This window comes from Nerophis ophidion, linkage group LG29, assembly GCF_033978795.1.
Source record: "Nerophis ophidion isolate RoL-2023_Sa linkage group LG29, RoL_Noph_v1.0, whole genome shotgun sequence".
Classification (NCBI taxonomy): domain Eukaryota; kingdom Metazoa; phylum Chordata; class Actinopteri; order Syngnathiformes; family Syngnathidae; genus Nerophis; species Nerophis ophidion.
The window spans coordinates 22,431,889-22,457,479 of record NC_084639.1 but is presented as its reverse complement, the minus strand read 5'-3'; the positions used below and the strand labels follow the sequence as shown (position 1 = coordinate 22,457,479).

At 40.6% G+C, this 25,591-nt stretch overlaps 1 protein-coding gene across 1 annotated transcript in view; it reads right to left on the bottom strand.

Moving 5' to 3' along the window:
- The window catches only part of rxfp1 (relaxin family peptide receptor 1), a 325,548-nt gene that overhangs the window by 62,424 nt on the left and 237,533 nt on the right, over window positions 1–25,591 (bottom strand). Inside the window, exons 10-16 of the mRNA XM_061891899.1 lie at window positions 22,584–22,655; window positions 18,137–18,208; window positions 17,933–18,004; window positions 17,763–17,831; window positions 17,621–17,692; window positions 8,046–8,117; window positions 7,698–7,769 (exon numbers count right to left, since the gene is read on the bottom strand). Of these exons, the coding sequence (XP_061747883.1) occupies window positions 7,698–7,769; window positions 8,046–8,117; window positions 17,621–17,692; window positions 17,763–17,831; window positions 17,933–18,004; window positions 18,137–18,208; window positions 22,584–22,655 (501 nt within the window). The remainder of the gene's footprint in view (window positions 1–7,697; window positions 7,770–8,045; window positions 8,118–17,620; window positions 17,693–17,762; window positions 17,832–17,932; window positions 18,005–18,136; window positions 18,209–22,583; window positions 22,656–25,591) is intronic.

The following is a 25,591-nucleotide window of genomic DNA, read 5'->3' as shown; positions in this document are numbered from 1 at the left end:
GATCTTTGCATTCGGTGAGAAGAGAAAGTCAAAATTAAGACATTGTGGATAAAAAAGGAAAAGTCCCCTGGACAGAATGGCACTTTTTTGGATTAAAAAAAAAAAAAAAAAAAAAAAAAAAAAAGACCGCAATGTGGTCTGGAAATGAAATCTTGGAGCCAAAGACCCTGTTGTCGGGGACGTGCACATTACTAGAGAGCACCACCTTAGTTCACCCTTTAGACCAGGAGTCACCCCCTGGCCTGTTCTAAAAATAGCTCAAATAGCAGCACTTACCAGTGAGCTGCCTCTATTTTTTAAATTGTATTTATTTACTAGCAAGCTGGTCTCGCTTTGCTCGACATTTTTAATTCTAAGAGAGAAAAAACTCAAATAGGATTTGAAAATCCAAGAAAATATTTTAAAGACTTGGTCTTCACTTGTTTAAATAAATTCATTTATTTTTTTTATTTTTCTTCTTATAACTTTCAGAAAGACAATTTTAGAGAAAAAAATACAACCTTAAAAATGATTTTAGGATTTTTAAACCCATATACCTTTTAAATTCGTTCCTCTTCTTTCCTGACAATTTAAATCAATGTTCAAGTAAATAAATGTTTTTATTGTAAAGAATAATAAATACATTTTAATTTAATTCTTAATTTTACCTTCTGTTTTTTTCGAGGAAGAATATTTGTGAAATATTTTTTCAAACTTATTATGATTAAAATTAAAAAATATATATATTCTGGCAAATCTAGAACATCTTTAGAATCAAATTTTGAATTTCTTTTAAAATTTTTGTTCTGGAAAATCTAGAAGAAATAATGATTTGTCTTTCTTAGAAATATAGCTTGGTCCAATTTGTTGCATATTCTAACAAAGTGCAGATTGAATTTTAACCTATTTAAAACATGTCATCAAAATTCTAAAATTAATCTTAATCAGGAAAAATTACTAATGATGTTCCATAAATAATTTTTAAAAATTTTTTCCCAAAAATTCGAATTAGCTAGTTTTTCTCTTCTTTTTTTTGAATTTTGAATTTTAAAAAGTCGAAATTGAAGATAAACTAGGTTTCAAAATTTAATTTTTATTTTTTTTCCAGTTTTCTCCTCTTTTAAACCGTTCGATTAAGTGTTTTTTTCATCATTTATTCTCTACAAAAAAACCTTGCCTAAAAGGAAAAAAAAATGTACGACGGAATGACGGACAGAAATACCCATTCTTTTATATACATAGATTTATTTTATTAAAGGTAAATTGAGCAAATTGGCTATTTCTGGCAATTTATTTAAGTGTGCATGTGGAGGGGCGTGGTCGACGCGTCCCCTGCAAAATTAGTGATCATCAATCTTCACCAAGACGTCACTTAAATGACATTCACGGTACCGGAGGGTCTTGTGAGATGAATCTCGGAAAGGGATCGCTTGTGCACGCCAGTTTTCCGAGACTCTGTATTTAGTTAGCGCAGGCAGCATGAAGCAGGGCTTTTATTGTGAAGATAGGAAATGTGCAGTCGGCCTTTAGAGTTTTGACGGAAGGTACGGCGCGAGAGTCTGTTGAAATAAAAAGTGTTTCTTGCCTTCCTCTCGGTCATATTTTAATAATAATGATCTTGCAGCAGCCAGCGTCATCGCACAAGACCCTCCGGTACCGTGAATGTCATTTAAGTGACGTCTTGGTGAAGATTGATGATCACTAATTTTTAGGTCTATTTTTTTCAAAAGCCTGGCTGGAGATCGACTGACACACCCCCCGCGGTCGACTGGTAGCTCACGATCGACGTAATGGGCACGCCTGATATAGAGGAATGAACCTAGCGGAGAATTAGCCAGCCAGCTAGCTGTTTCATGCTCTGTTGTAACGTAACGTTCACACGGTAGTTAGCCTGCTGCCAACTAACTGAAAAGTCTGAATATTAAACTTAGGTCTACAGTGGTTTATTTGCCCTGACATGTTTTAGCCCTGAAGTGGAAATTTAATAACACTGCGTGATTGTAAGTGATGCCAGGAGTAACGTTAACAAGAGTGGCTTATTTTTTCATGGGGTCAGTTGAGAATGAAAAGGCTGGGGGAAAAGAAAAACAATTCATTGTTATAGTCTGTGGACTCCCTGAAATAGCCTTGGCCACCCCCTGGCCACCCCAAGGATAAAAGTCCAGCTCCGCCACTGAGCGGGCGGCGCTGAGTCTCCCCGCGGCCGCCCGCATGCAGTTTTCGAGCCATTCTAGACCGGATGGGAAGCAGCCCAGAGGACCACCGACGCCGATTCCGGGCCTTGATGCTGGGCCCTGAGAACAGGCCCCTTCACCCTGGCGCAACAACTGCGGGATGCAGCGACCAGATGGCTCCACCCCCAGGCAGCGGTAAGTCGGATGTTCGAACTGGTGGTGCTGGAGCAGTTCCTCGCGGCGATACCAGCCCGGAACGCTGCCTGGGGGAAATACCACGGGCCCGGCGATCTGATGACAGTAGGGATGCACCGATTAATCGGTAACCGAATATATTCGGCCGAAAATGGCAAGAAAAAGCCACATTCGGCCTTCGGTGGAATGAGTTAAAAACAAGGCCGATTAGTGGCGTGTGACGCAATTTTTTGACGCGGTGACGCAATCAACCAACGTGCAGTGACGCGGTGACGTTGGGATATGTTGTGTACCTGTATAAGTGTAAGAGGTTATAAGCACACACTTAATTGAGATTTAATGGGGCCTCTGTTTACATTATTAGCATATCTACTGTGGCTAAGCAGACTTTTGCCAAAAGGACAATAATTAATTTGATGTTGGTTTATCCACTTTAATGCACTTTGTTTTTTTTGGAATGCATGTTTTGTTTGAAGGCCTAATATAAATAAAAAAACTTTGTGCTTTTTTTGAAAAGCAAAGGCTACTGGAATATTAAAAAAATGTCAATATTCAATAAAAAATTACTTTATTTGAAAAACATGTCTAAATATTTATTCTAGGCTATTTATGCAATATAAAAAAATTGGGAAAAACTGCATTCATTATTCGGTATTCGGCCTTCGGCCAAGCGTTTAAGTTTTATTCGGCTTCGGCTTTGGCCACCAATTTTCATTTCGGTTCATCCCTAGATGACAGCGGTGAACCTCGCCGAACACCACCTGGCGGTCCAAAAGGAGGCAGCCACACCCGCCCCACGTTGGGCGCCACTTGCGAACGTCTCCCTGTCTGTGCTCTTCAGGACCACTCAGAACCACCACACTGGATTGACACAGTTTTATTTTTCCTTTCTTTTCTGTTTCTTTTTTTTAGCACACTTCACGAACAACACAACTTAAACGCTTTTTAGCAGTCTTTCGCCAGGTCCTGTCCTGCCTTTTTGTCTCCTTGTGTCACCGTGTCTGTCTCTCTCTCGGTCCCCCCCTCATTGTCCCCGGCCCTCCTGATAAAGAGACAGGTGATTAGACAACTCGTTCCAGCTGAGAAATCTCCTCAGCCGCGCACGCCCCGCCCGCAGGGGACGCGTCGACGACGCCCCTCCACAGTCCCTTCTATCGGAATGTTTGAAGATTAACGAGGTTGTCGGGGATGTGCACATTACTAGCAGCGGGGGGCCTTCGCTCACCCTTTAGAGCAGGGGTCACCAAGGCGGTGCCCACGGGCACCAGGTCGCCGGTAAGGACCGGATGAGTAGCCCGCTGGCCTGTTCTAAAAATAGCTCAAATAGCAGCACTTACCAGTGAGCTGCCTCTATTTTTCAAATTGTATTTATTTACTAGCAAGCTGGTCTCGCTTTGCTCTACATTTGTAATTCTAAGACAGACAAAAATCAAATAGAATTTGAAAATCCAAGAAAATATTTTAAAGACTTGGTCTTCACTTGTTTAAATAAATTCATTTATTTTTTCACTTTTCTTCTTATAACTTTCAGAAAGACAATTTTAGAGAAAAAAATACAACCTTAAAAATTATTTTAGGATTTTTGAACACATATACCTTTTTACCTTTTAAATTCCTTCCTCTTCTTTCCTGACAATTTAAATCAATGTTCAAGTAAATAAATGTTTTTATTGTAAAGAATAATAAATACATTTTAATTTAATTCTTCATTTTGCTTTCTGTTTTTTCGACGAAGAATATTTGTGAAATATTTCTTCAAACTTATTATGATTAAAATAAAAAAATATATATATTCTGGCAAATCTAGAAAATCTTTAGAATCAAATTTAAATCTTATTTCAAAGTCTTTTGAATTTATTTTAAAAATTTTGTTCTGGAAAATCTAGAATAAATAATGATTTGTCTTTGTTAGAAATATAGCTTGGTCCAATTTGTTATATATTCTAACAAAGTGCAGATTGGATTTCAACCTATTTAAAACATGCAATCAAAATTCTAAAATTAATCTTAGTCAGGAAAAATTACTAATGATGTTCCATGAATTTTTATTTTTATTTTTATTTTTTTTCAAAAAAATTCAAATTAGGTAGTTTATGTCTTCTTTTTTTCGGTTGAATTTTGAATTTTAAAGAGTCGAAATTGAAGATAAACTATGTTTCAAAATTAAATTTTCTTTTTTTTTTCCAGTTTTCTTCTCTTTTAAACCGTTTTTTTCATCATTTATTCCCTACAAAAAACCTTCCCTTAAAGAAAAAAATATATACGACGGAATGACAGACAGAAATATCCATTCTTTTATACATATATATATTTATTTCTTAAAGGTAAATTGAGCAAATTGGCTATTTTCTGGCAATTTATTTAAGTGTGTATCAAACTGGTAGCCCTTCACATTAATCAGTACCCAAGAAGTAGCTCTTGGTTTCAAAAAGGTTGGTGACCCCTGCCTTAGAGTATAGCTGTAACTTTCTGGCACTAAACCATAGGTTTCTCTATGTTTACGTTTTCACACTTTGCACTATTTTATTACACTTTATTCAGTATTTTTTACATATTCCTTATTTTTTGCACTTTCATTTTAAGAACTTATTGTTACGTGTGATTGTAACATTTTGTTGACATTTGTTTTCCATGCTTGTGTTGATATTTCCTTTTCTTTCTACCTTGTCTGTGTACAAATATTTGGGGAATTTTGTAAGTCATTTTAAATCATGCAAGGGAGTCATAACCTGGGATTAATCCAAATTCAAGGGTGTGTGTAATCTGATTAAAAATGTAATCATTTGACAGCACTAATCCTCATATTTTATACAAACTCCATTTCCATATGAGTTGGGAAATTGTGTTAGATGTAAATATAAACTGAACACAATGATTTGCAAATCCTTTTCAACCCACATTCAGCTGAATGCACTACAAAGACAAGATATTTGATGTTCAAACTCAGAAACCTTTTTTTTTTTTTGCAAATAATAATTAACTTAGAATTTCATGGCTGCAACCCGTGCCAAAGTAGTTGGGAAAGGGCATGTTCACCACTGTGTTACATCACCTTTTCTTTTAACAACACTCAATAAACGTTTGGGAACTGAGGAAACTAATTGTTGAGGCTTTGAAAGTGGAATTCTTTACCATTCTTGTTTGATGTACAGTTTAAGTTGTCCCCGCTGTCGTATTTTACGCTTCATAATGCGCCACATATTTTCGATGGGAGACATGTCTGGACTGCATGTGGGCCAGGAAAGTACCCGCACTCTTTTACTATGAAGCCAAGCTGTTGTAACACGTGGCTTGGCATTGTTTTGCTGAAATAAGCAGGGGTGTCCATGATAAAGTTGCTTGGATGACAACATATGTTGCTCCTAAACCTGTATGGACCTTTCAGCATTAATGGTGTCTTCACAGATGTATAAGTTACCCATGCCTTGGGCACTAATACACCCCCATTGTGAGGACTCTTCTTCGGCTTGATAATGCCGGTGTGGTTTTTCCAAGGATGCGTCGAAGCAGAACACAGCAAACGTATGATATAAAATGGATTTATTAAATAATGAAAAGCTAGGAACAAAAACACTGGTGTAAAGAGAAGGCAAACAAAAGTTGCTAGCGTGAAAGCTAGGATAACACTAGGAAACTAAAACTTGGCTCGAGGGCACAAACGAGAAATCAAATCATCAGTATGAAAACTGGAATAAACAAGTGGCTTAGCGTAAGAGCTAGCGAGAAAATACATACAAAGGATGAGAGTCATCACTGTTGCGCGTGGGCAAATTAGAATCCGAGAATAAATAACGAAAAGGGGCGAGTTTAAATAAAAGGAGGTGATTAGAAGAAACAGGTGTGCGTAGTTAACAAGGGGCAGGTGAACTAATGAGGTACCATGGTGACAGACTAAACAGGAAATAAAGACGTCAAACAGGGTGATACAAAAATGGAACAATAAACCATAATATGGGAAAATCAGAGTATGGATCTTAACACCCATACCATCACAGATGCTGGCTTTTGAACTTTGCGCCTATAACTATCCTGATGGTTATTTTCCTCTTTGTTCCGGAGGACACCACGTCCACAGTTTCGAAATATAATTTGAAATGTGGACTCGTCAGACCACAGAACACTTTTCCACTTTGTCTGAGTCCATCTTAGATGAGCTCGGCTTAAATGGCTTTTGCTTTGCATAGTAGAGTTTTAACTTGCACTTACAGATGTAGTGACCAACTGTAGTCACTGACAGTGGTTTTTATGAAGTGTTCCTGAGCCCATATGGTGATATCCTTTACACACCGATGTCGGTTTTTGAAGAAGTACCGCCTGAGGGATCAAAGGTCCGTAATATCATCGCTTACGTGCAATGATTTCTCCAGATTCTCAGAACCTTTTGATGATTTACGGACCGTGGATGGTAAAATCCCTAAAATCCTCGCAATAGCTCGTTGAGAAATGTTGTTCCAAAACTGTTCGATAATTTGCTTACAAATTGGTGACCCTCGCCCCATCCTTGTTTGTGAATTACTTAGCATTTCATGGAAGCTGCTTTTATACCCAATCATGGCACCCACCTGTTCCCAATGAGCCCATGTGGCGATATCCTTTAGAGATTGATGTCGGGTTTTGATAGAGGAATCAAAGGTCACGATCATTCAATGTTGGTTTACGGCCATGCCGCTTATGTGGAGTGATTTCTCCAGATTCTCGGAAACTTTTGACAATATTTTGGACGGTAGATGTTGAAATCCCCAATTTTTTAGCAATTGCACTTTGAGAAAGGTTGTTCTTAAACGGATTGACTATTTGCTCACGCAGTTGTGGACAAAGGGGTGTACCTCGCCCCATCCTTTCTTGTGAAAGACTTAGCATTTTTTTTGGAAGCTGCTTTTATACCCAATCATGGCACCCACCTGTTCCCAATTAGCCTGCACAGCTGTGGGATGTTCCAAATAAGTGTTTGATGAGCATTCCTCAACTTTATCAGTATTTATTGCCACCTTTCCCAACTTCTTTGTCACGTGTTGCTGGCATCAAATTCTAAAGTAATGATTATTTGCAAAAAAAAAAAAAAGTTTATCAGTTTGAACATCAAATATGTTGTCTTTGTCGCATATTCAATAAAATATGGGTTGAAAATGATTTGCAAATCATAGTATTCTGTTTATATTGTACAAGCATGTATGTTTTCATTAGCCTTTTTACAAAATAAAATAAAATATATAACGCTATTAAATCAGCTCCTTTTTTTCTTTTTCAGTAGGTGTCCCTGTTTGGGCAGCCTCATACCAACAGTGAGTTTATTTGCGTAAAAAACTAAGTTCTACAGTATTGATAATAATAATAATAAGAACAACTCACAGTTGAAGCAAATCCCCCAGCAGGACAAAGAGATTAGGAGGAATCTTCATCAGTCTGTTGCTGGAAAGATCTCTGTGTGTGTTTGGAGACAATCCCATGTCAGTTCAGAAGCAAATACAAATATGCAACACACACACACACACACACACACACACACACACACACACACACACACACACACACACACACACACACACACACACACACACACACACACACACACACACACACACACACACACACACACACACACACATTGACATCTACAGTTATTATTCTTCTCTTCATCGCTGCAGGAAAACAGAGGTTTAGGTTCAACGAGAGGAGACAATCTGCATTTTTACTCACAGCTCTCCAAGCTTTTGGAGGACGGAGAAGGCCTGCTCTTGAATGTGACTGATCTTGTTGCGCTGCAGAACCCTGGAAATATTTATTTTCAAAAACATCCGTGCATACATGCAGTAATACAGCAACATTCTCAGTGGGGTAAACACTATAATTTTGCAGGTTTTGTTTTATGAGCAGAGGAGCATGTTCGGCAGCGCGCGCACACAGAGTACTTATAAGTTATAACACAGAAAAACCCTCAGGGGAGAGGTGCTTTAAAACACGGCTAGCGTCCATTCGCAGTCGGCAGTGATTTAGCTACTTCCAAATCACTAATCCTCTCCTGCATGATGACAATTAAAGTGAGTTTTTGACAAGTATCATTATCACTGCAGGACGAGGAATAGCTTGGCATGCTTCACTACACACCATAGGAGGATACAATAGCTCACCGGCATCACAATGTAAACAAATGCCATGGGTGGATATACACCTGACATCCACTGTAATGATACCAAGTACAATAGCATTTCTAGTTGATACTTCTATGATTGCATTGATATCTTTTTGGCATCACGCAATCTTTTTCTGTTTAAAAATAAATATATATTATGGTTATAAACACAGTAAATACGTTTCTGTACACATGAGGACTTTGAATATGACCAATGGTATCAGACCGATATCTAAATTTGTGGTATCATCCAAAACTAATGTAAAGCATACAAATAACAGAAGAATAAGTGATTATTATATTTTAACAGAAGTGTAGATAGAACATGTTAAAAGAGAAAGTAAGCAGAGGTTAACAGTAAATGAACACGAGATTAATGATCAATTTTCGAGATAGCTAGATGGTACTTTGATTATAAATAAAAAAATAAAATTCTACCACTTATCCTTAATCATTTTGACAGCATAATAGAATGAGAAATAATACAATAATAATATTGCTAAATATAGCGATATAATTAGTCTGCTGCACACGTCAGCAGACTAATTAGGAGTTTTTGTTTACTTACTACTAAAATAAAAGTTGTCTAGTCCGTTCACGATTTTATTCAAGGACTAAATTGCAATAACAGAAAAGTATCAAAATATATTTTGGTACCACTACCGAAATATTGGTATTATCCAGAAAATAGTGTTCGATGCCGTGGTAGAGCGCAATATGTAGGTGTGGGAAAAATCACAAGACTAATTCATCTCTACAGAACTGTTTCATGAGGGGTTCCCTCAATCGTCAGGAGAAATCTCCTGAAAAATCTCCTGACGATTGAGAAACCCCTCATGAAACAGTTCTGTAGAGATGAAGTACTCTTGTCATTTTTCCCACACATGCATATATATATATGTATATAAATATATATATATATATCCATTTTTTTGTTTATCCGAGTCGGGTTGCGGGGGCAGCAGCCTAAGCAGAGAAGCCCAGACTTCCCTCTCCCTACTAAAACAACTTTCTTTACGAACAAAACAACAACAAAAAGGTTAGGAAACGACGCACATTCATTTCAATTACAGCTTCTAAATGTTGCATAACATGACTGACCATTGCGCGTGAACAAACCTGGTAGAAAACTACATTCACCCCTGCTCTAGAGGAGTTAAACTTGTACGTGAAAGTTTGCGCAGCTGAAAAAGTTTTATTTTTTTAAAACGCAATGTTTTGTTTTTCCTAACATTGATGCATTGTTCTGCTTGTACAGATCCCAAGGTGTTCCCAGGCCAGCCGGGAGACATAGTCTTCCCAGCGTGTCCTGGGTCTTCCCTGTGGGCTTCCTACCGGTCAGGCGTGCCCTAAACACCTTTCAGGGAGGCGTCCGGGTGGCATCCTGCCCAGATGCCCGAACCACCTTTTGTGGTTCCTCTCCATGTGGAGGAGCAGCGGCTTTAATTGAAACTCCTCCTTTTGGCATTTTGTCACTTCCTTTTTCTCCAGTGATGCGAAATAAAAAGGTTTCCGTGCAGGCAGAGCCACCGGCGCCCAGTGGGTGCTCGGTGTATGTGTGTCTATTAAAAAAAAGAATAGACGTTCAGTGGAGTTAGTACCCCATATGATTTGTGGCTTTACTATTTTGCAAAACGGACCAAACTAGCAACAAAATTAACTACAGCAAGATTGATTTTTCAAAAATGAGAGGTTCAATCCCAGCTTCTGCCGTTGTGTCCTTGGGTAAGACACTTTACCCACCTGCTCCCAGTGCCACCCACACTGGTTTAAATGTAACTTAGCTATTGGGTTTCACTATGTAAAGCGCTTTGAGTCACTAGAGAAAAGCGCTATATAAATATAATTCACTTCACTCCTGGATGACAGAGCTCATCACCCTCTTTCTAAGGGAGAGCCCTTCCAACTGATGGAGGAAACTCATTTCAGCTGCTTGTACCCGTGATCTTGTCTTTTCGGTCATAACCCAAAGCTCATGACCATAGGTGAGGATGGGAACGTAGATCGACCGGTAAATTGAGAGCTTTGTCTTCTGGCTCAGCTCCTTCTTCACCACAACATCTCGATACAGCATCCGCATTACTAAAGACGCCGCACCGATCCGCCTGTTGATCTCATGATCTACTCTTCCCTCACTCGGTAACAAGACTCCTAGGTACTTGAACTCCTCTCTTCCCCAACTCGGATATGGGACTCCACCCTTTTACAAGCGAGAATCATATACTCGGAGTTGGAAAAGCTGATTCTCATCACTCGGCTACTAAATGATCCAATGAGAGCTTGAGATCCTGGTCAGATAAAGCCATCAGGACTACATCAGCCACTAAAATCTCAGACCTAATCCTGCAGCCACCAAACTGGATTCCCTCAATACCCTGACTGCGCCTACAAATTCAGTCCATAAAAGTCATGAACAGAATCGGTGATAAACGGCAGCCCTGGCAGAACCCAACCCTCACTAGAAACGGGTCCGACTTACTCCCAGCAATGCAGACCAACCCCTGACACCGATCATACAGGGAGCAGACTGCCACGGGTCCGACTTACTCCCAGCAATGCAGACCAACCCCTGACACCAATCATATAGGGAGCAGACTGCCACAATCAGACAGTCCGATACCCCATACTTTTTGAGAACTTCCCACAGGACTTCCCGAGGAATACGGTCAAATGCCTTCTCCAAGTACACAATGCACATGTAAACTGGTTGAGCAAACTCCCCATGCACCTTCAAGGGAGTATGGTATTGTAGCTGGTACACAGTTCCACGGCCAAGACGAAAACCACACTGCTCCTCCTGAATCCGAGGCTTAACTATCCTCTCCAGTACACCTGAATAGACCTTACCTGGAAGGCTGAGGAGTGTGATGCCCCGATAGTTGGGACACACCGCCCGGTTCCCCTTCTTATAGAGAGTAACCACCACCCCGGTCTGCCAATCCACAGATACCGCCTCCGATGTCCACGCAATGTTGCAGAGTCTTCTCAATCGAGACAGCTCCATAGCATCCAGAGCCTTCAGGAACTCATCCAAACCCCGGCCCTTGCTACGGAGGAGGTTTTTAACTACCTCGGCAACCTCAGCCCCACAAATAGGAGCACCTACCACAGATTCCCCAGGCTCTGCTTCCTCATACAAAGACGTGTTAGTGGGATTGAGGAGGTTTTGGAAGTATTCCCTCCACCAATCCACAATATGTGCAGTCGAGGTCAGCAGCACACCATCCTCACCATACATGGTGTTGACCATGCACTGCTTCCCCTTCCAGAGGCTTCGGATGGTGGTCCAAAATCGTTTAGAAGCCATCCAGAAGTCGTTTTCCACAGCTACCCCAAACTCCTCCCATGTCCGAGTTTTTGCCTCCGTGACCGCCAAAGCCACACACCGCTTGGCCTGTTGGTACCTGTCCGTTGCCTCCGGAGTCCCATGAGCCAAAAAGACCCAATATGATTCTTTCTTCAGCTTGACGGCATCCTTCACTGCTGTTGACAACAGCGGGTTCTAGGATTACCGCCACGACAGGCATCAACCACCTGCGATCGGTTACCTTGACAATAGAGGTATGGAACATGGTCCACTCGGACTCAAAATCCAGTTCCTCCCTCGTAACATGCTCAAAGTTCTTCCGCAGGTTGGAATTAAAACTCTGTCTGACAGGACACTTGGCTCGACATGTCCAGCAGAACCTCACAATGCGTTTGGGCCTGCCAGGTCTGTTCGGCATCATCTCCCACCATCAGAGCCAATGTACCACCAAGTGGTGATCGGTAAAAAGCGCCGCCCCTCTCTACACCCAAGTGTCCAAAAAATGAGATCGCAAATCCGATCACACAACAACAAAGTCGATCATGGAACTGCGGCTTAGGGTGTACTGGTGCCAAGTGCACATATGAACATCGTTATGTTTGAACATGATGTTCGTTATGGACAATCTGTGACGAGCACAAAAGTTCAATAACAAAACACCACTCGGCTTCAGATCTGGGGGGCCGTTCTTCTCAATCATGACTCTCCAGGTTTCACTGTCGTTGCCAACATGAGCATTGAGGTCACCCAGCAGAACAAGGGAATCACCCGGGGGAGCACTCTCCAATACTCCCTTGAAGGAATCCAAAAAGGGTGGGTACTCGGAGCTGCTGTTTTGTGTATAAGCACAAGCAACAGTCAGGACCCGTCCCCCCACCCGAAGGAGGAGTTAATCTACCCTTTGTCTACTGGGTTAAAGTCCAACGTGCAGGCTTTGAGCAACGCCAGAGTGGAAGAGAGTCCAGCCCCTCTCAACAGAACAGGTTCCAGAGCCTTTGCTGTGCATTGAAGTGAGTCTGACTATATCTAGATGGAACTTCTCCACCTCGTGCACCAGCTCAGGCTCCTTCTCCCCCAACGAGGTGACGTTCCACGACCCAAGAGCTACCTTATGGTCGGACCGCCAAGTGCCCTCCATGCCTTCAGCTGCCGCCCAGCTCACATTGCACCCGACCTCTATGGCCCCTGCTAAGGGTGGTAAGCCCATTGGAGGGGGGATCCACGTTGCCTCTTTGTGCCTGGCTCCAGAAGTGGAAAACCCATGTCCTCGTTTTTTCTTCTTCATAAAGGTCTTCGAGCTGCTCTTTGTCTGATCCCTCACCTAAGACCTGTTTGTCTTGGGCGACCTGTTTGCCTTGGCCGACCCTTCCAGTGGGCATTGAAACCCTCGGACAACATAGCTTCTAGAATCATTGGGACACGCAAACTCCTCTACCATTATAAGATGGCAGCTCAGAAAGCAGATTATGCGAAATGATGCGATTTTACCCAATTTTTCCCAAATAAATATTTTTTGTAAACCATCCATCCATCCATCCATCCATCTTCTTCCGCTTATCCGAGGTTGGGTTTCGGGGGCAGCAGCCTAGTTCCCTCTCCCCAGCCACTTCGTCCAGCTCTTCCCGGGGGATCCCGAGGCGTTCCCAGGCCAGCCGGGAGACATAGTCTTCCCAATGTGCCAATGTTTAGTGTCGGTGCTGTCTCAAGATCAGCAGAGTAACCATGCACTACTCTTTCATATCAGTAGGTGGCAGCAGGTAGATAATTGCTTTGTGAACCTACTTTAAGGTATGCGCTGCTTCCTCTCGTCGTTTTCTGCTGCATATTTCACTACGTCCAGCTTGTAATCTGCAGTACATGATTCCCTTTTCGGTGCCATTTTTGTTCAGCCCTTCTCAGTTTTTATAAGTTACATCAAACGATGAAATGATCTGTTTAAATAGCTACAGCAGTAGCATATAGCATATAGCAGTTAGCATTCCATGACCCACAATGCACTTCTGCCATGACCCTCCCCCACCGAATTCTTATTGGTTGACGTGTGTGTGACGATTGCTGACATTTTCTTCGTCTCTTCCGCGAATTACAAAAATAATATTATTTGATATTTTACGGTAATGTGTTAATAGTTCCACAAATAAGTCGCTCCGGAGTATATGTCGCACCCCCGGCCAAACTATGAAAAAAACTGCAACTTATAGTCCAAAAAATACAGTAGCCTATTGAGTTTCATTTTTAACATTTTCTGCTGGATTTTTTTTTTTAATGAAAAAATGTGCCTCGGCTCAATAAAGGTTGTGAAAAACTGCTATATAGCGGATTTTTACAGCTAAATGTGTATTTGTCATTTACAGACACATACACATTATTTTACTCGGGGGGGGGGGGGGGGGGGGCAGATTTAGATAAAAAAGTGTGTCTGGGGGCCCGTATTTCAATTTTTTTGGAACACTAATAAAAAAAACTCACAATAAAGATTTAAAGCTAAAATTGTTATAACAGATTGCTCTAAAAAATTTAATTTGATTTTTTTTTTTACTCAATGAGAAACCCAAAATGAACCAGAAAATAAAGAATGTGGGATTTACAATATTAACTATGAACAATAAATATTGACGACATATTTTTTACAATCAACCAAAACGCAACCAAAATGCATCAAACAGTGAAAAAAAACCCCACCTACAATCTGAGATATCTCATAGTGACCATGATAAGTAATTAGATGACCATAGTAAATAATTAGATGACCATAGTAACTAGTACCGTATTTTTTTTTATATAGTATGCGCCCGCCTAGAATTACTGCCGGGTCAAACTCGTTTCGCAAAATATTATTTTTATTAGCGCATGTCTAGAATTTCCGCCGGGTCAAACTCGTGTTGCAAAATAATCAGCCTATGCCCAGAAATTCCACCGGGGCAAACTCGTCACGTCAAATTGAGGAGGCTGATTTCAATAATTTGAAATCGCATAAAGGGAAGAAGATTAAGAGCTATTCAGTAGGATTTAAGGTCCAAGCTATTGAATATGCTAAAAAGAACAGTAAGCAGCTATGTTTTATTATAATACCGTAGCTGCGTGTGTCAAATGTGAGTCATTAAATGACTCCCGCCTCCTGGTGGTAGAGGGTGCTAGTGATCTCTCTTGCGACTACTCGGCTGCAGAAGAAGTGACAACAAGCAGCAAGAGTGAGCAGCGATCGTTTATTTTTTCCTCTCGCTTGCACTTTTAACATGGAGGATTACCTATCTAAAATAAAACAGTTATCTAAACTGGACTTTCAATCGAAACAGGAGGTAATAAAGGAAGATCTCCATCGAGACTTTTAAAAGTGAAGAAAGATAAGGAAGACTTCTATAAACAAATTATCGATGATTTTGATCAGAAGGAGCTGCGCATGGCCTTCATTTATAAGTAAAGGTAAGACCATACAAACGTTTTTCTTTTAATTAAATGTGCTTTTCATGATGGTATCCTTACATCACACTCAAATTTATAAGCGCAGGCCTAAATTTACCGCATGCCTTTGGTAAACGCCGGAGTGAAAAGAGGTTTTAAATTAATTAGCGCCCCGGCAGCAATTCAAGGAAATATGGTAAATCATGCAGATTCCAAGCATTAAAAAGACTTAGTATAATTGAAGACTTCCGGTCTTTAGAAAACATGAGTGCACATCATAATGGCAGCTACACTTTCCATCTTAAACATCTAAAACAATTATTTGGGAATGTCCGGCGGGCCAGATTGAAAAAGCTCAAAGGCGTACTGAAATGAGATTTTCTTATTAAATTGGGGATTGCAGGTCCATTCTATGTGTCATACTTGATCATTTCGCGATATTGCCATATTTTTGCTGAAAGGATTTAGTAGAGAACATCCACGATAATATTTGCAACTTTCGGTGCTGAGAGAAAAGCCTTGCCTGTACCGGAAGTCGCAGACGATGATGTCACATGTTTGATGGCTCCTCACATATTCACATTGATTTTAATGGGAGCCTCCAAAAAAAAGTGCTATTTGGACCGAGAAAACGACAATTCTCCATTAATTTGAGCGAAAAATTAAAGATTTGTGTTTGAGGATATTGATAGTGACGGACTAGAAAAAAAAACGGGATTGCATCGGGACGGATTCCGATGTTTTTAGACACATTTACTAGGATAATTCTGGGAAATCCCTTATCTTTCTATTGTGTTGCTAGTGTCTTAGTGAGTTTAATAGTACCTGATAGTCGGAGGTGTAAATGCACGGGTGTCTCAGGAGAGTCGACGGCAGCTATGGACGGCACAAACTCAGCTTTTCTCCGGTAAGAAGCAACTTTTTAACCACAATTTTTTTACCGAAACCTGCTGGTTGACATTCTGTCGTGTTTCATGTTCACTTGACCGCGCTCTGATCCATAGTAAAGTTCCACCTCCAGGAATCTTAAACGGGGATAGCAGGTCCATTGTATGTGTCATACTTGATCATTTCGCGATATTGCCACATTTTTGCTGAAAGGATTTAGTAGAGAACATCCACGATAAAGTTTGCAACTTTCAGTGTTAAGAGAAAAGCCCTGCCTCTACCGGAAGTCACAGACGATGAGGTCACAAGTGTGGGGGCTTCTCACGTATTCACATTGATTTTAATTGGAGCCTCCGACAAAAAGTGGTATTTGGACCGAGAAAACGACAATTCTCCATTAATTTGAGCGAAAAATTAAAGATTTGTGTTTGAGGATATTGATAGCGACGGACTAGAAAAAAAAACGGGATTGCATCGGGACGGATTCCGATGTTTTTAGACACATTTTCTAGGATAATTCTGGGAAATCCCTTATCTTTCTAATGTGTTGCTAGTGTTTTAGTGAGTTTAATAGTACCTGATAGTTGGAGGTGTAAATCCACGGGTGTCTCAGGGGAGTCGACGGCAGCTATGGACGGCACAAGCTCAGCTTTTTTCCGGTAAAAAGCGACTTTTTATCCACAATTTTCTCACCGAAACCTGCTGGTAGACATTCTGTCGTGTTTCATGTTCGCTTCCATTGTAAATTTTCACCTTTAGGAATTTTAAACAAGGAATCACCGTGTGTTTGTGTGGCTAAAGGCTAAAGCTTCCCAACTCCATCTTGCTACTTTGACTGCTCCAATATTAATTGAACAAATTGCAACAGATTCAGCAACACAGATCTCCAAAATACTGTGTAATTATGCCGTTAAAGTGAGTGAGTGAATAATATTTATATAGCGCTTTTTCTCTTGTGACTCAAAGCACTTTACATAATGAAACCCAATACCTAAGTTGCATTCAAACCAATGTGGGTGGCACTGGAAGCAGGTGGGTAGCTTCAGTTTCTTCTTTGATACTTTCATACTCCAACCATCCGTTTCAAAACATGCGTAATCTGTTGGATCGCTTAAGCCGCTGAAATCCGAGTGTGAATCCGAGCTAATGTCGCTATATCTTAATGTGGTATTCGCCATTATTTGTTTACATTGGCAGCACTGTGTGACATCACAGGGAAATGGATAGTTGCTTCAAATAGCAATAATCAAGCATTTTAAAGCTTTTTTTAGGGATATTCCGAAACCGTTAAAATTTTGAAAAAAAATTCAAAAAATACAACAAGCCTCTGGGTACTGATTTTTATTGTTTTTAACCCTTTTGAAATTGTGATAAAGTTCCCCTTTAACGGGCCGCATTTGCCCAGGTCTGCTCTAGAAGAAACTTTCCATTTGTCTGATTTCCAGTGCGACTAATATTGGATTGTTGAGAACACGACAACGGAGGCTCCACACTTAAGTTGTCAAGCAAACGCAGCTTAATCTGAGACTTGAAGTGTTTACGTACAGAACTGTCAGCATGCTGCACGAGTAGAAAGAGACGTCGTCAAGCCTCTCGATAAGATTCCCCTCCATGTCCCTGCAAAGACAGGCGGGTCGAAGCCATTAAGGAAGGCGGGCGAGGCGACCCGTTGACGACCCGCACTTACAGCCAGTTCAGCCTGGGCATTTCTTGACAGACGTCTTCCAGCCTGGTCAGAGAGTTGTTCAACAAAGCCCTGTCCATCACGGCAGACAAAAGACGGAACAGATGAGTTCATTCAGACCGACAAAAGTGACGGAGCCGGGGGGGGTGGGGGGGGGAGAGAGAGAAACTCACAACAAGACCAGCGAGTTGAGGCCAGAAAAGGCCTTGGAGGAGACTTGATGGATGTTGTTGTTTTCTAAGATCCTGACACAAAAAGCAAAAACACCCGGCTTTCACTTGCGCTGATTGTACCCTATGGCTGCAACCCAGAAGAAATAATAAGCAGAGATGGAAAAAAAAAAAAAAAAAAAAAAGCGGAGATTCAACTAAACATACAACCACTCCAGCTTGTGCAGGTCCCTGAACACACCGGGCTTCAAGATGGAAATCTTGTTGTGGTTCAAATATCTGTTGGAGAAAAAAAAAAAAAAAAAAAAAAAGACATGTTTTCAATCTGATTTAATAGAAAACTAAATGAACCGGGTAAAAAAAACACCATTAAAAACATCTAAATATCACCCATCAATGGCGATGGATGTCATTACTGTAGCGTTCATGGGTGTAAAACACTTATCATATGTATGCCACTTCATTTAATTATGTTTATTATATATATATATATATATATATATATATATATATATATATATATATATATATATATATATATCCATCCATCCATTTTCTACCGCTTATTCCCTTTTGGGGTCGCGGGGGGCGCTGGCGCCTATCTCAGCTACAATCGGGCGGAAGGCGGGGTAAGCCCTGGACAAGTCGCCACCTCATCGCAGGGCCAACACAGATAGACAGACAACATTCACACTCACATTCACACACTAGGGCCAATTTAGTGTTGCCAATCAACCTATCCCCAGGTGCATGTCTTTGGAAGTGGGAGGAAGCCGGAGTACCCGGAGGGAACCCACGCATTCACGGGGAGAACATGCAAACTCCACACAGAAAGATCCCGAGCCCGGATTTGAACCCAGGACTGCAGGAACTTTGTATTGTGAAGCAGACGCACTAACCCCTCTTCCACTGTGAAGCCCATATATATATATATATATATATATATATATATATATATATATATATATATATATATATATATATATATATATATATATATATATATATATATATGTATATATACATATATATATATATATATGTATATATATATATATATATAATATATATATATATATATATATATATATATATATATATATATATATATATATAATTCATACTCATAGTGGGCAATTCATACTCATAGTGGTATGTATATATATATATATATATATATATATATATATATATATATATATACATACCACTATGAGTATGAATTGCCGCCGGGGCGCTAATTAATTTAAAACCTCTTCTCACGCCTGCGCTTACCAAAGGCATGCGGTAAAAGTAAGCATGCGCTAATTATTTTAAAACTTCTTCTCACTCCGGCACTTACCAAGGGTATGCAGTAAAAATTCCAGTTTACAAAACTTTTATTTTAGACATGTAATCCCCCATGTTAAAAGTGCAAGCGAGAGGAAAAAACTAAACGATCGCTGCTCACTCTCGCTGCTTGTTGTCACTTCTTCTGCTGCCGAGTAGTCGCAAGAAGGATCACTAGCGCCCTCTACCACCAGGATGTAGGAGTCATTTAATGACTCATATTTGACACACGCAGCTACGGTATGTTAATAAAACATAGCTGCTTACTGTTCTTTTACAGCATATTCAATAGCTTGGACCTTAAATCCTACTGAATAGCTCCTAATCTTCTTCCCTTTATGCGATTTCAAATTATTGAAATCAGCCTCCTCCATTTTCAAAACGATGACAGTCAATGTCAATGTGACGTCACGAATTTGACCTGTCGGTAATACTAAGCATGTGCTAATTATTTTGGGAAGCAAGTTCGACCCGGCAGTAATTCAAAGCAGGCGCATAATATTCAAGGAAATACGGGGATTATATTCGGTACTATACCGCCTCTAAAAAGTAATCCATGGGGCCAAGCAGGTCAATTTTTTGTTTCATCTGACCACAGAACTTTCCTCCAGAAGGTCTTATCTCTGTCCATGTGATGTCAAATGAAACAAAAACTGAGCTGTTTGGCCACGATTCCCAGCAATATGTTTGGAGGAGAAGAGGTGAGGTCTTTAAACTCGGGAACACCATCCCTACCGTCAGGCATGGTGGTGGGAGTAATTATGCTCTGGGCCTGTTTTGCTGCCAATGGAACTGGTGATTTACAGCGAGTAAATGGGACAATGAAAAAGGAGGATCACCTAGAAATTCTTCAGGACAACCTACAAACCCCGTTTCCATATGAGATGTTAAATTGTGTTGGATGTAAATATAAACGGAATACAATGATTTGCGAATCATTTTCAACCCATATTCAGTTGAATATACTACAAAGACAACATATTTGATGTTCAAACTGATCATTTGATGCCGGCAACTAAGACAAAGAAGTTGGGGAAGGTGGCAATAAATACTGATAAAGTTGAGGAATGCTCATCAAACACTTATTTGGAACATCCCACAGGTGTGCTGGCTAATTGGGAACAGGTGGGGAGCCATGATTGGGTATAAACACAGCTTTCCAAAAAATGCTCAGTCTTTCACAAGAAAGGATGGGGCGAGGTACACCCCGTTGTCCACAACAGCGTGAGCAAATAGTCAAACAGTTTAAGAACAACGTTTCTCAAAGTGCAATTGCAAGAAATGTAGGGATTTCAACATCTACGGTCCATAATATCATCAAAAGGTTGAGAGAATCTGGAGAAATAACTCCACGTAAGCGGCATGGCCGGAAACCAACATTGAATGACCGTGACCTTCGATCCCTCAGACGGCACTGTATCAAAAACTGACATCAATCTCTAAAGGATATCACCACATGGGCTCAGGAACACTTCAGAAAACCACTGTCACTAAATACAGTTGGTCGCTACATCTGTAAGTGCAAGTTAAAGCTCTATTATGCAAAACGAAAGCCATTTATCAACAACATCCAGAAACGCCGCCGGCTTTTCTGGGCCCGAGATCATCTAAGATGGACTGATGCAAAGTGTAAAAGTGTTCTGTGATCTGACGATTCCACATTTCAAATTGTTTTTGGAAATATTCCACATCGTGTCATCCGGACCAAAGGGGAAGGGAACCATCCAAACTGTTATCGACGCAAAGTTAAAAAGCCAGCATCTGTGATGGTATGGGGGTGCATTAGTGCCCAAGGTATGGGTAACTTACACATCTGTGAAGGTACTGTTAATGCTGAAAGGTACATACAGGTTTTGGAACAACATATGCTATCCAAGCGCTGTCTTTTTCATGGTCGCCCCTGCTTATTTCAGCAAGACAATGCCGAGCCACATTCAGCACGTGTTACAACAGCGTGGCTTCGTAAAAAAGAGAGTGGGTACTTTCCTGGGCCGTCTGCAGTCCAGACCTGTCTCCCATCGAAAATGTGTGGCGCATTATGAAGCGTAAAATACGACAGCGGAGACCCCGGACTGTTGAACGACTGAAGCTCTACATAAAACAAGAATGGGAAAGAATTCCACTTTCAAAGTTTCAACAATTAGTTTCCTCAGTTCCCAAACGTTTATTGAGTGTTGTTAAAAGAAAAGGTGATGTAACACAGTGGCAAACATGCCCTTTCCCAACTACTTTGGCACGTGTTGCAGCCATGAAATTCTAAGTTAGTTATTATTTGCGAAAAAATATATAAAAACATTTATGAGTTTGAACATCAAATATCTTGTCTTTGTAGTGCATTCTACTGAACATGGGTTGAAAAGGATTTGCAAATCATTGTATTCCGTTTATATTCACATCTAACACAATTTCCCAACTCATATGGAAACGGGGTTTGTATACTTTTTGTCATAGTTTGTTGTTGACGAACCCCAAGATGCAGAGATGGAGGCAGGCATGGAGTGAGAAAACATGATTTGATAAAGATACTAAAACAAAATCAAACAATAAGGTACTAACACAAAGCGTGCACGAGGCGGATAACAAACTAAGGGTCTTTAGCATAGAAGCTAGCAAGGATCAAAAAGGGCCCTAGCGTGGAAGCAAACTGGAAAACAAAGTCGTTATTTGTAGAGTGAAAACAAAACGGAAGCAGGGAACAAAAGGCAGTGAGTTACAAACAAACGAATAATAAAACGACACGACACGATAGCAACGACAAATCAATAATCCAGCACTGACTGGAGGAACAAAAGCAGGTAATATAGGAGCGGGCTGATTGACCACAGGTATGTCAAAGTGCCAATCAGCCGCAGCTGAGAAAAAACAACACACCGGGAGACAAACAGGAAGCTGACAAAATAAGAGCGCTGACAGGAACTAAAAACAGGAAATACTAAACACAGAGCAAACAAAGACACATGCGGAGGAAAAAAAACTAAAACACAAACAAACTGTCAGGGGACAGTTTTGACCCAGCAGATTTGGTCACATTCTCAGTAGACCTACAATAAATCCATAAAAGAACCAAACCTTTTGAATGGTTTTTTTTGGGACCCACAAGTATGTGCTCACTCTATCACAAAAAAAAAGAATCACAGTTGTCGAAATAATTGGAAACTCAAGACAGCCATGTATGTACACTTTTGACCACGACTGTATATACAAATTGACTTGACAGCGAAACGTCTATAAAAACACTTCAGTAGCCAAATTGATGTTTATTGCTGCAGAGCAGCAATAAAGATGCAAAGTACATTGTAAGGATGTCGAATGAATGCAGACTTACAGCCTTGTGAGATTATACAGCCCTCTGAATGCACCTGGACTCACTTCTGCAATCCTGTTGTGCTGCAGGTATCTACGCAAAAACATGAAATCGTTGGAAAAAAAGAGAAATTAGCATGACAAAAATACAAAAATTCATAATTATTGGTAATTAACTGCCCATAGGAGCTTCAACCTCTAAAGCAGGGGTGTCAAACTCAAATACAGAGTGGGCCAAAATGTAAAACTGAACAAATAGAATAGAAAAGAATAGAATTAACTTTATTGTCATTATATTTGCATATAACGAGATTAAAGACTCCAACTTAAGGTCTTGGTTTAACTCTTATCTTACTGATAGGATGCAGTGCGTCTCCCATAACAATGTGACCTCGGACTACGTTAAGATAACGTGTGGAGTTCCCCAGGGTTCGGTCCTTGGCCTTGCACTCTTCAGTATCTACATGCTGCCGCTAGGTGACATCATACGCAAATACGGTGTTAGCTTTCACTGTTATGCTGATGACACCCAACTCTACATGCCCCTAAAGCTGACCAACACGCCGGATTGTAGTCAGCTGGAGGCGTGTCTTAATGAAATTAAACAATGGATGTCCGCTAACTTTTTGCAACTCAACGCCAAAAAAACGGAAATGCTGATTATCGGTCCTGCTAGACACCGACCTCTATTTAATAATACAACTTTAACATTTGACAACCAAACAATTAAACAAGGCGACTCTGTAAAGAATCTGGGTGTTATCTTTGACCCAACTCTCTCCTTTGAGTCACACATTAAAAGCGTTACTAAAACAGCCTTCTTTCATCTCCGTAATATCGCTAAAATTCGCTCCATTCTGTCCACTAAAGACGCTGAGATCATTATCCATGCGTTTGTTACGTCTCGCCTCGATTACTGTAACGTATTATTTTCGGGTCTCCCCATGTCTAGCATTAAAAGATTACAGTTGGTACAAAATGCGGCCTATAGACTTTTGACAAGAACAAGAAAGTTTGATCACATTACGCCTGTACTGGCTCACCTGCACTGGCTTCCTGTGCACTTAAGATGTGACTTTAAGGTTTTACTACCTACGTATAAAATACTACACGGTCTAGCTCCATCCTATCTTGCCGATTGTATTGTACCATATATCCCGGCAAAAAATCTGCGTTCAAACGACTCCGGCATATTAGTGATTTCCAAAGCCCAAAAAAAGTCTGCGGGCTATAGAGCTTTTTCATTTCGGGCTCCAGTACTCTGGAATGCCCTCCCGGTAAAAGTTCGAGATGCCACCACAGTAGAAGCATTTAAGTCTCACCTTAAAACTCATTTGTATACTCTAGCCTTTAAATAGACTCCCTTTTTAGACCAGTTGATCTGCCGTTTCTTTTCTTTTTCTCCTATGTCCCACTCTCCCTTGTGGAGGGGGTCCGGTCCGATCCGGTGGCCATGTACTGCTTGCCTGTGTATCGGCTGGGGACATCTCTGCGCTGCTGGGCCGCCTCCACTTGGGATGGTTTCCTGCTGGCTCCGCTGTGAACGGGACTCTCGCTGCTGTGTTGGATCCGCTTTGGACTGGACTCTCGCGACTGTGTTGGATCCATTATGGATTGAACTTTCACAGTATCATGTTGGACCCGCTCGACATCCATTGCTTTCCTCCTCTCCAAGGTTCTCATAGTCGTCATTGTCACCGACGTCCCACTGGGTGTGAGTTTTCCTTGCCCTTATGTGGGCCTACCGAGGATGTCGTAGTGGTTTGTGCAGCCCTTTGAGACACTAGTGATTTAGGGCTATATAAGTAAACATTGATTGATTGTCATTATATTTGCATATAACGAGATTAAAGACTCCAATTTAAGGTGCGGTAGTGGGAACAAATATGGGGTGAAATGAATGACATAAGAGGTAATAAAGGAAAAACTAACAATTGAAATAAACACTTATAAACACTACTATCCAATAAAATAATAAGCAATTCTGTACAATATACAAAACACTATAGAAGTACAAAATACAAATACTGTACAATATACAGAGCAAGACAGGAGTACCGAAGTAATAAATAACAAGTATTGCACTCGAAGGGTAGTATTGCACAGTAGGGTATTAGGGCATTATATTGTTTAGGGGTGAATTATTATTATTATAAGTTAGAGTTCAGCATGGTGACAGCTTTGGGAAAGAAGCTGTCTCTGAGCCTGTTTGTTCTGGCTCTGATGCACCTGTAGCGCCTGCCTGATGGTAGCAGGTCGAACAGGTGGAAGCCAGGGTGTGTGCTGTCCTTGGTAATGTTTTTTGCTCTGTTGAGGCAACGGGAGTTGTGTAAGTCCTTCAGGGAGGGCAGGGGACAGCCGATGAGTTTTTGTGACGACTTTATGACCATCTGAATCGCCTGTTTGTCTGCTTCAGTGCAGCTGGAGTACCACACTGTTATGCAGTACGTCAGCAGGCTCTCGACAGCCGAGCGGTAGAAGGTCACCATCAGCTGCCTCTCCAGTCTGCCGCGGGGCCAAGGCTGAACAAATGAACCTTTTAATAGGGATCCACACAAGTTTAGCATTGAATATTGAACAAGCAAGGCTTTTATATATCTTTATAGTGACATGCAAAATCGAGTTTCAAATAATAATAATTCCAAATATCAATGGCATATCAAATAAAATTTTAATCAAAATTTGATGCCTCTTTTCTATTTCCAGCCTTCTGAAGTAAAAAATATCAAAATACATTTTTTCCACAGGCTAACAAAACATTTGGAAATAAAATAATGAATTAATCAAACATTCAAGCCTGTTGTGAACTCGCATGTCTGCAGTTATGCAAGAATCCAGGAGAGTTGAGTGAAGGTAAGAATATTTAATACACATAAGAAAATAACAAAAGCAAACATAAAGCAGTCGTGCAGATAAAAGTTCTCGACATGATATTTTATCATCGAGCACTGAGGATTGCTCGAGTGAAACATAAATAGACACTGGTGTGATTGACAGCAGGTGTGAACCGCTGCCAATCAACGAAAAGAG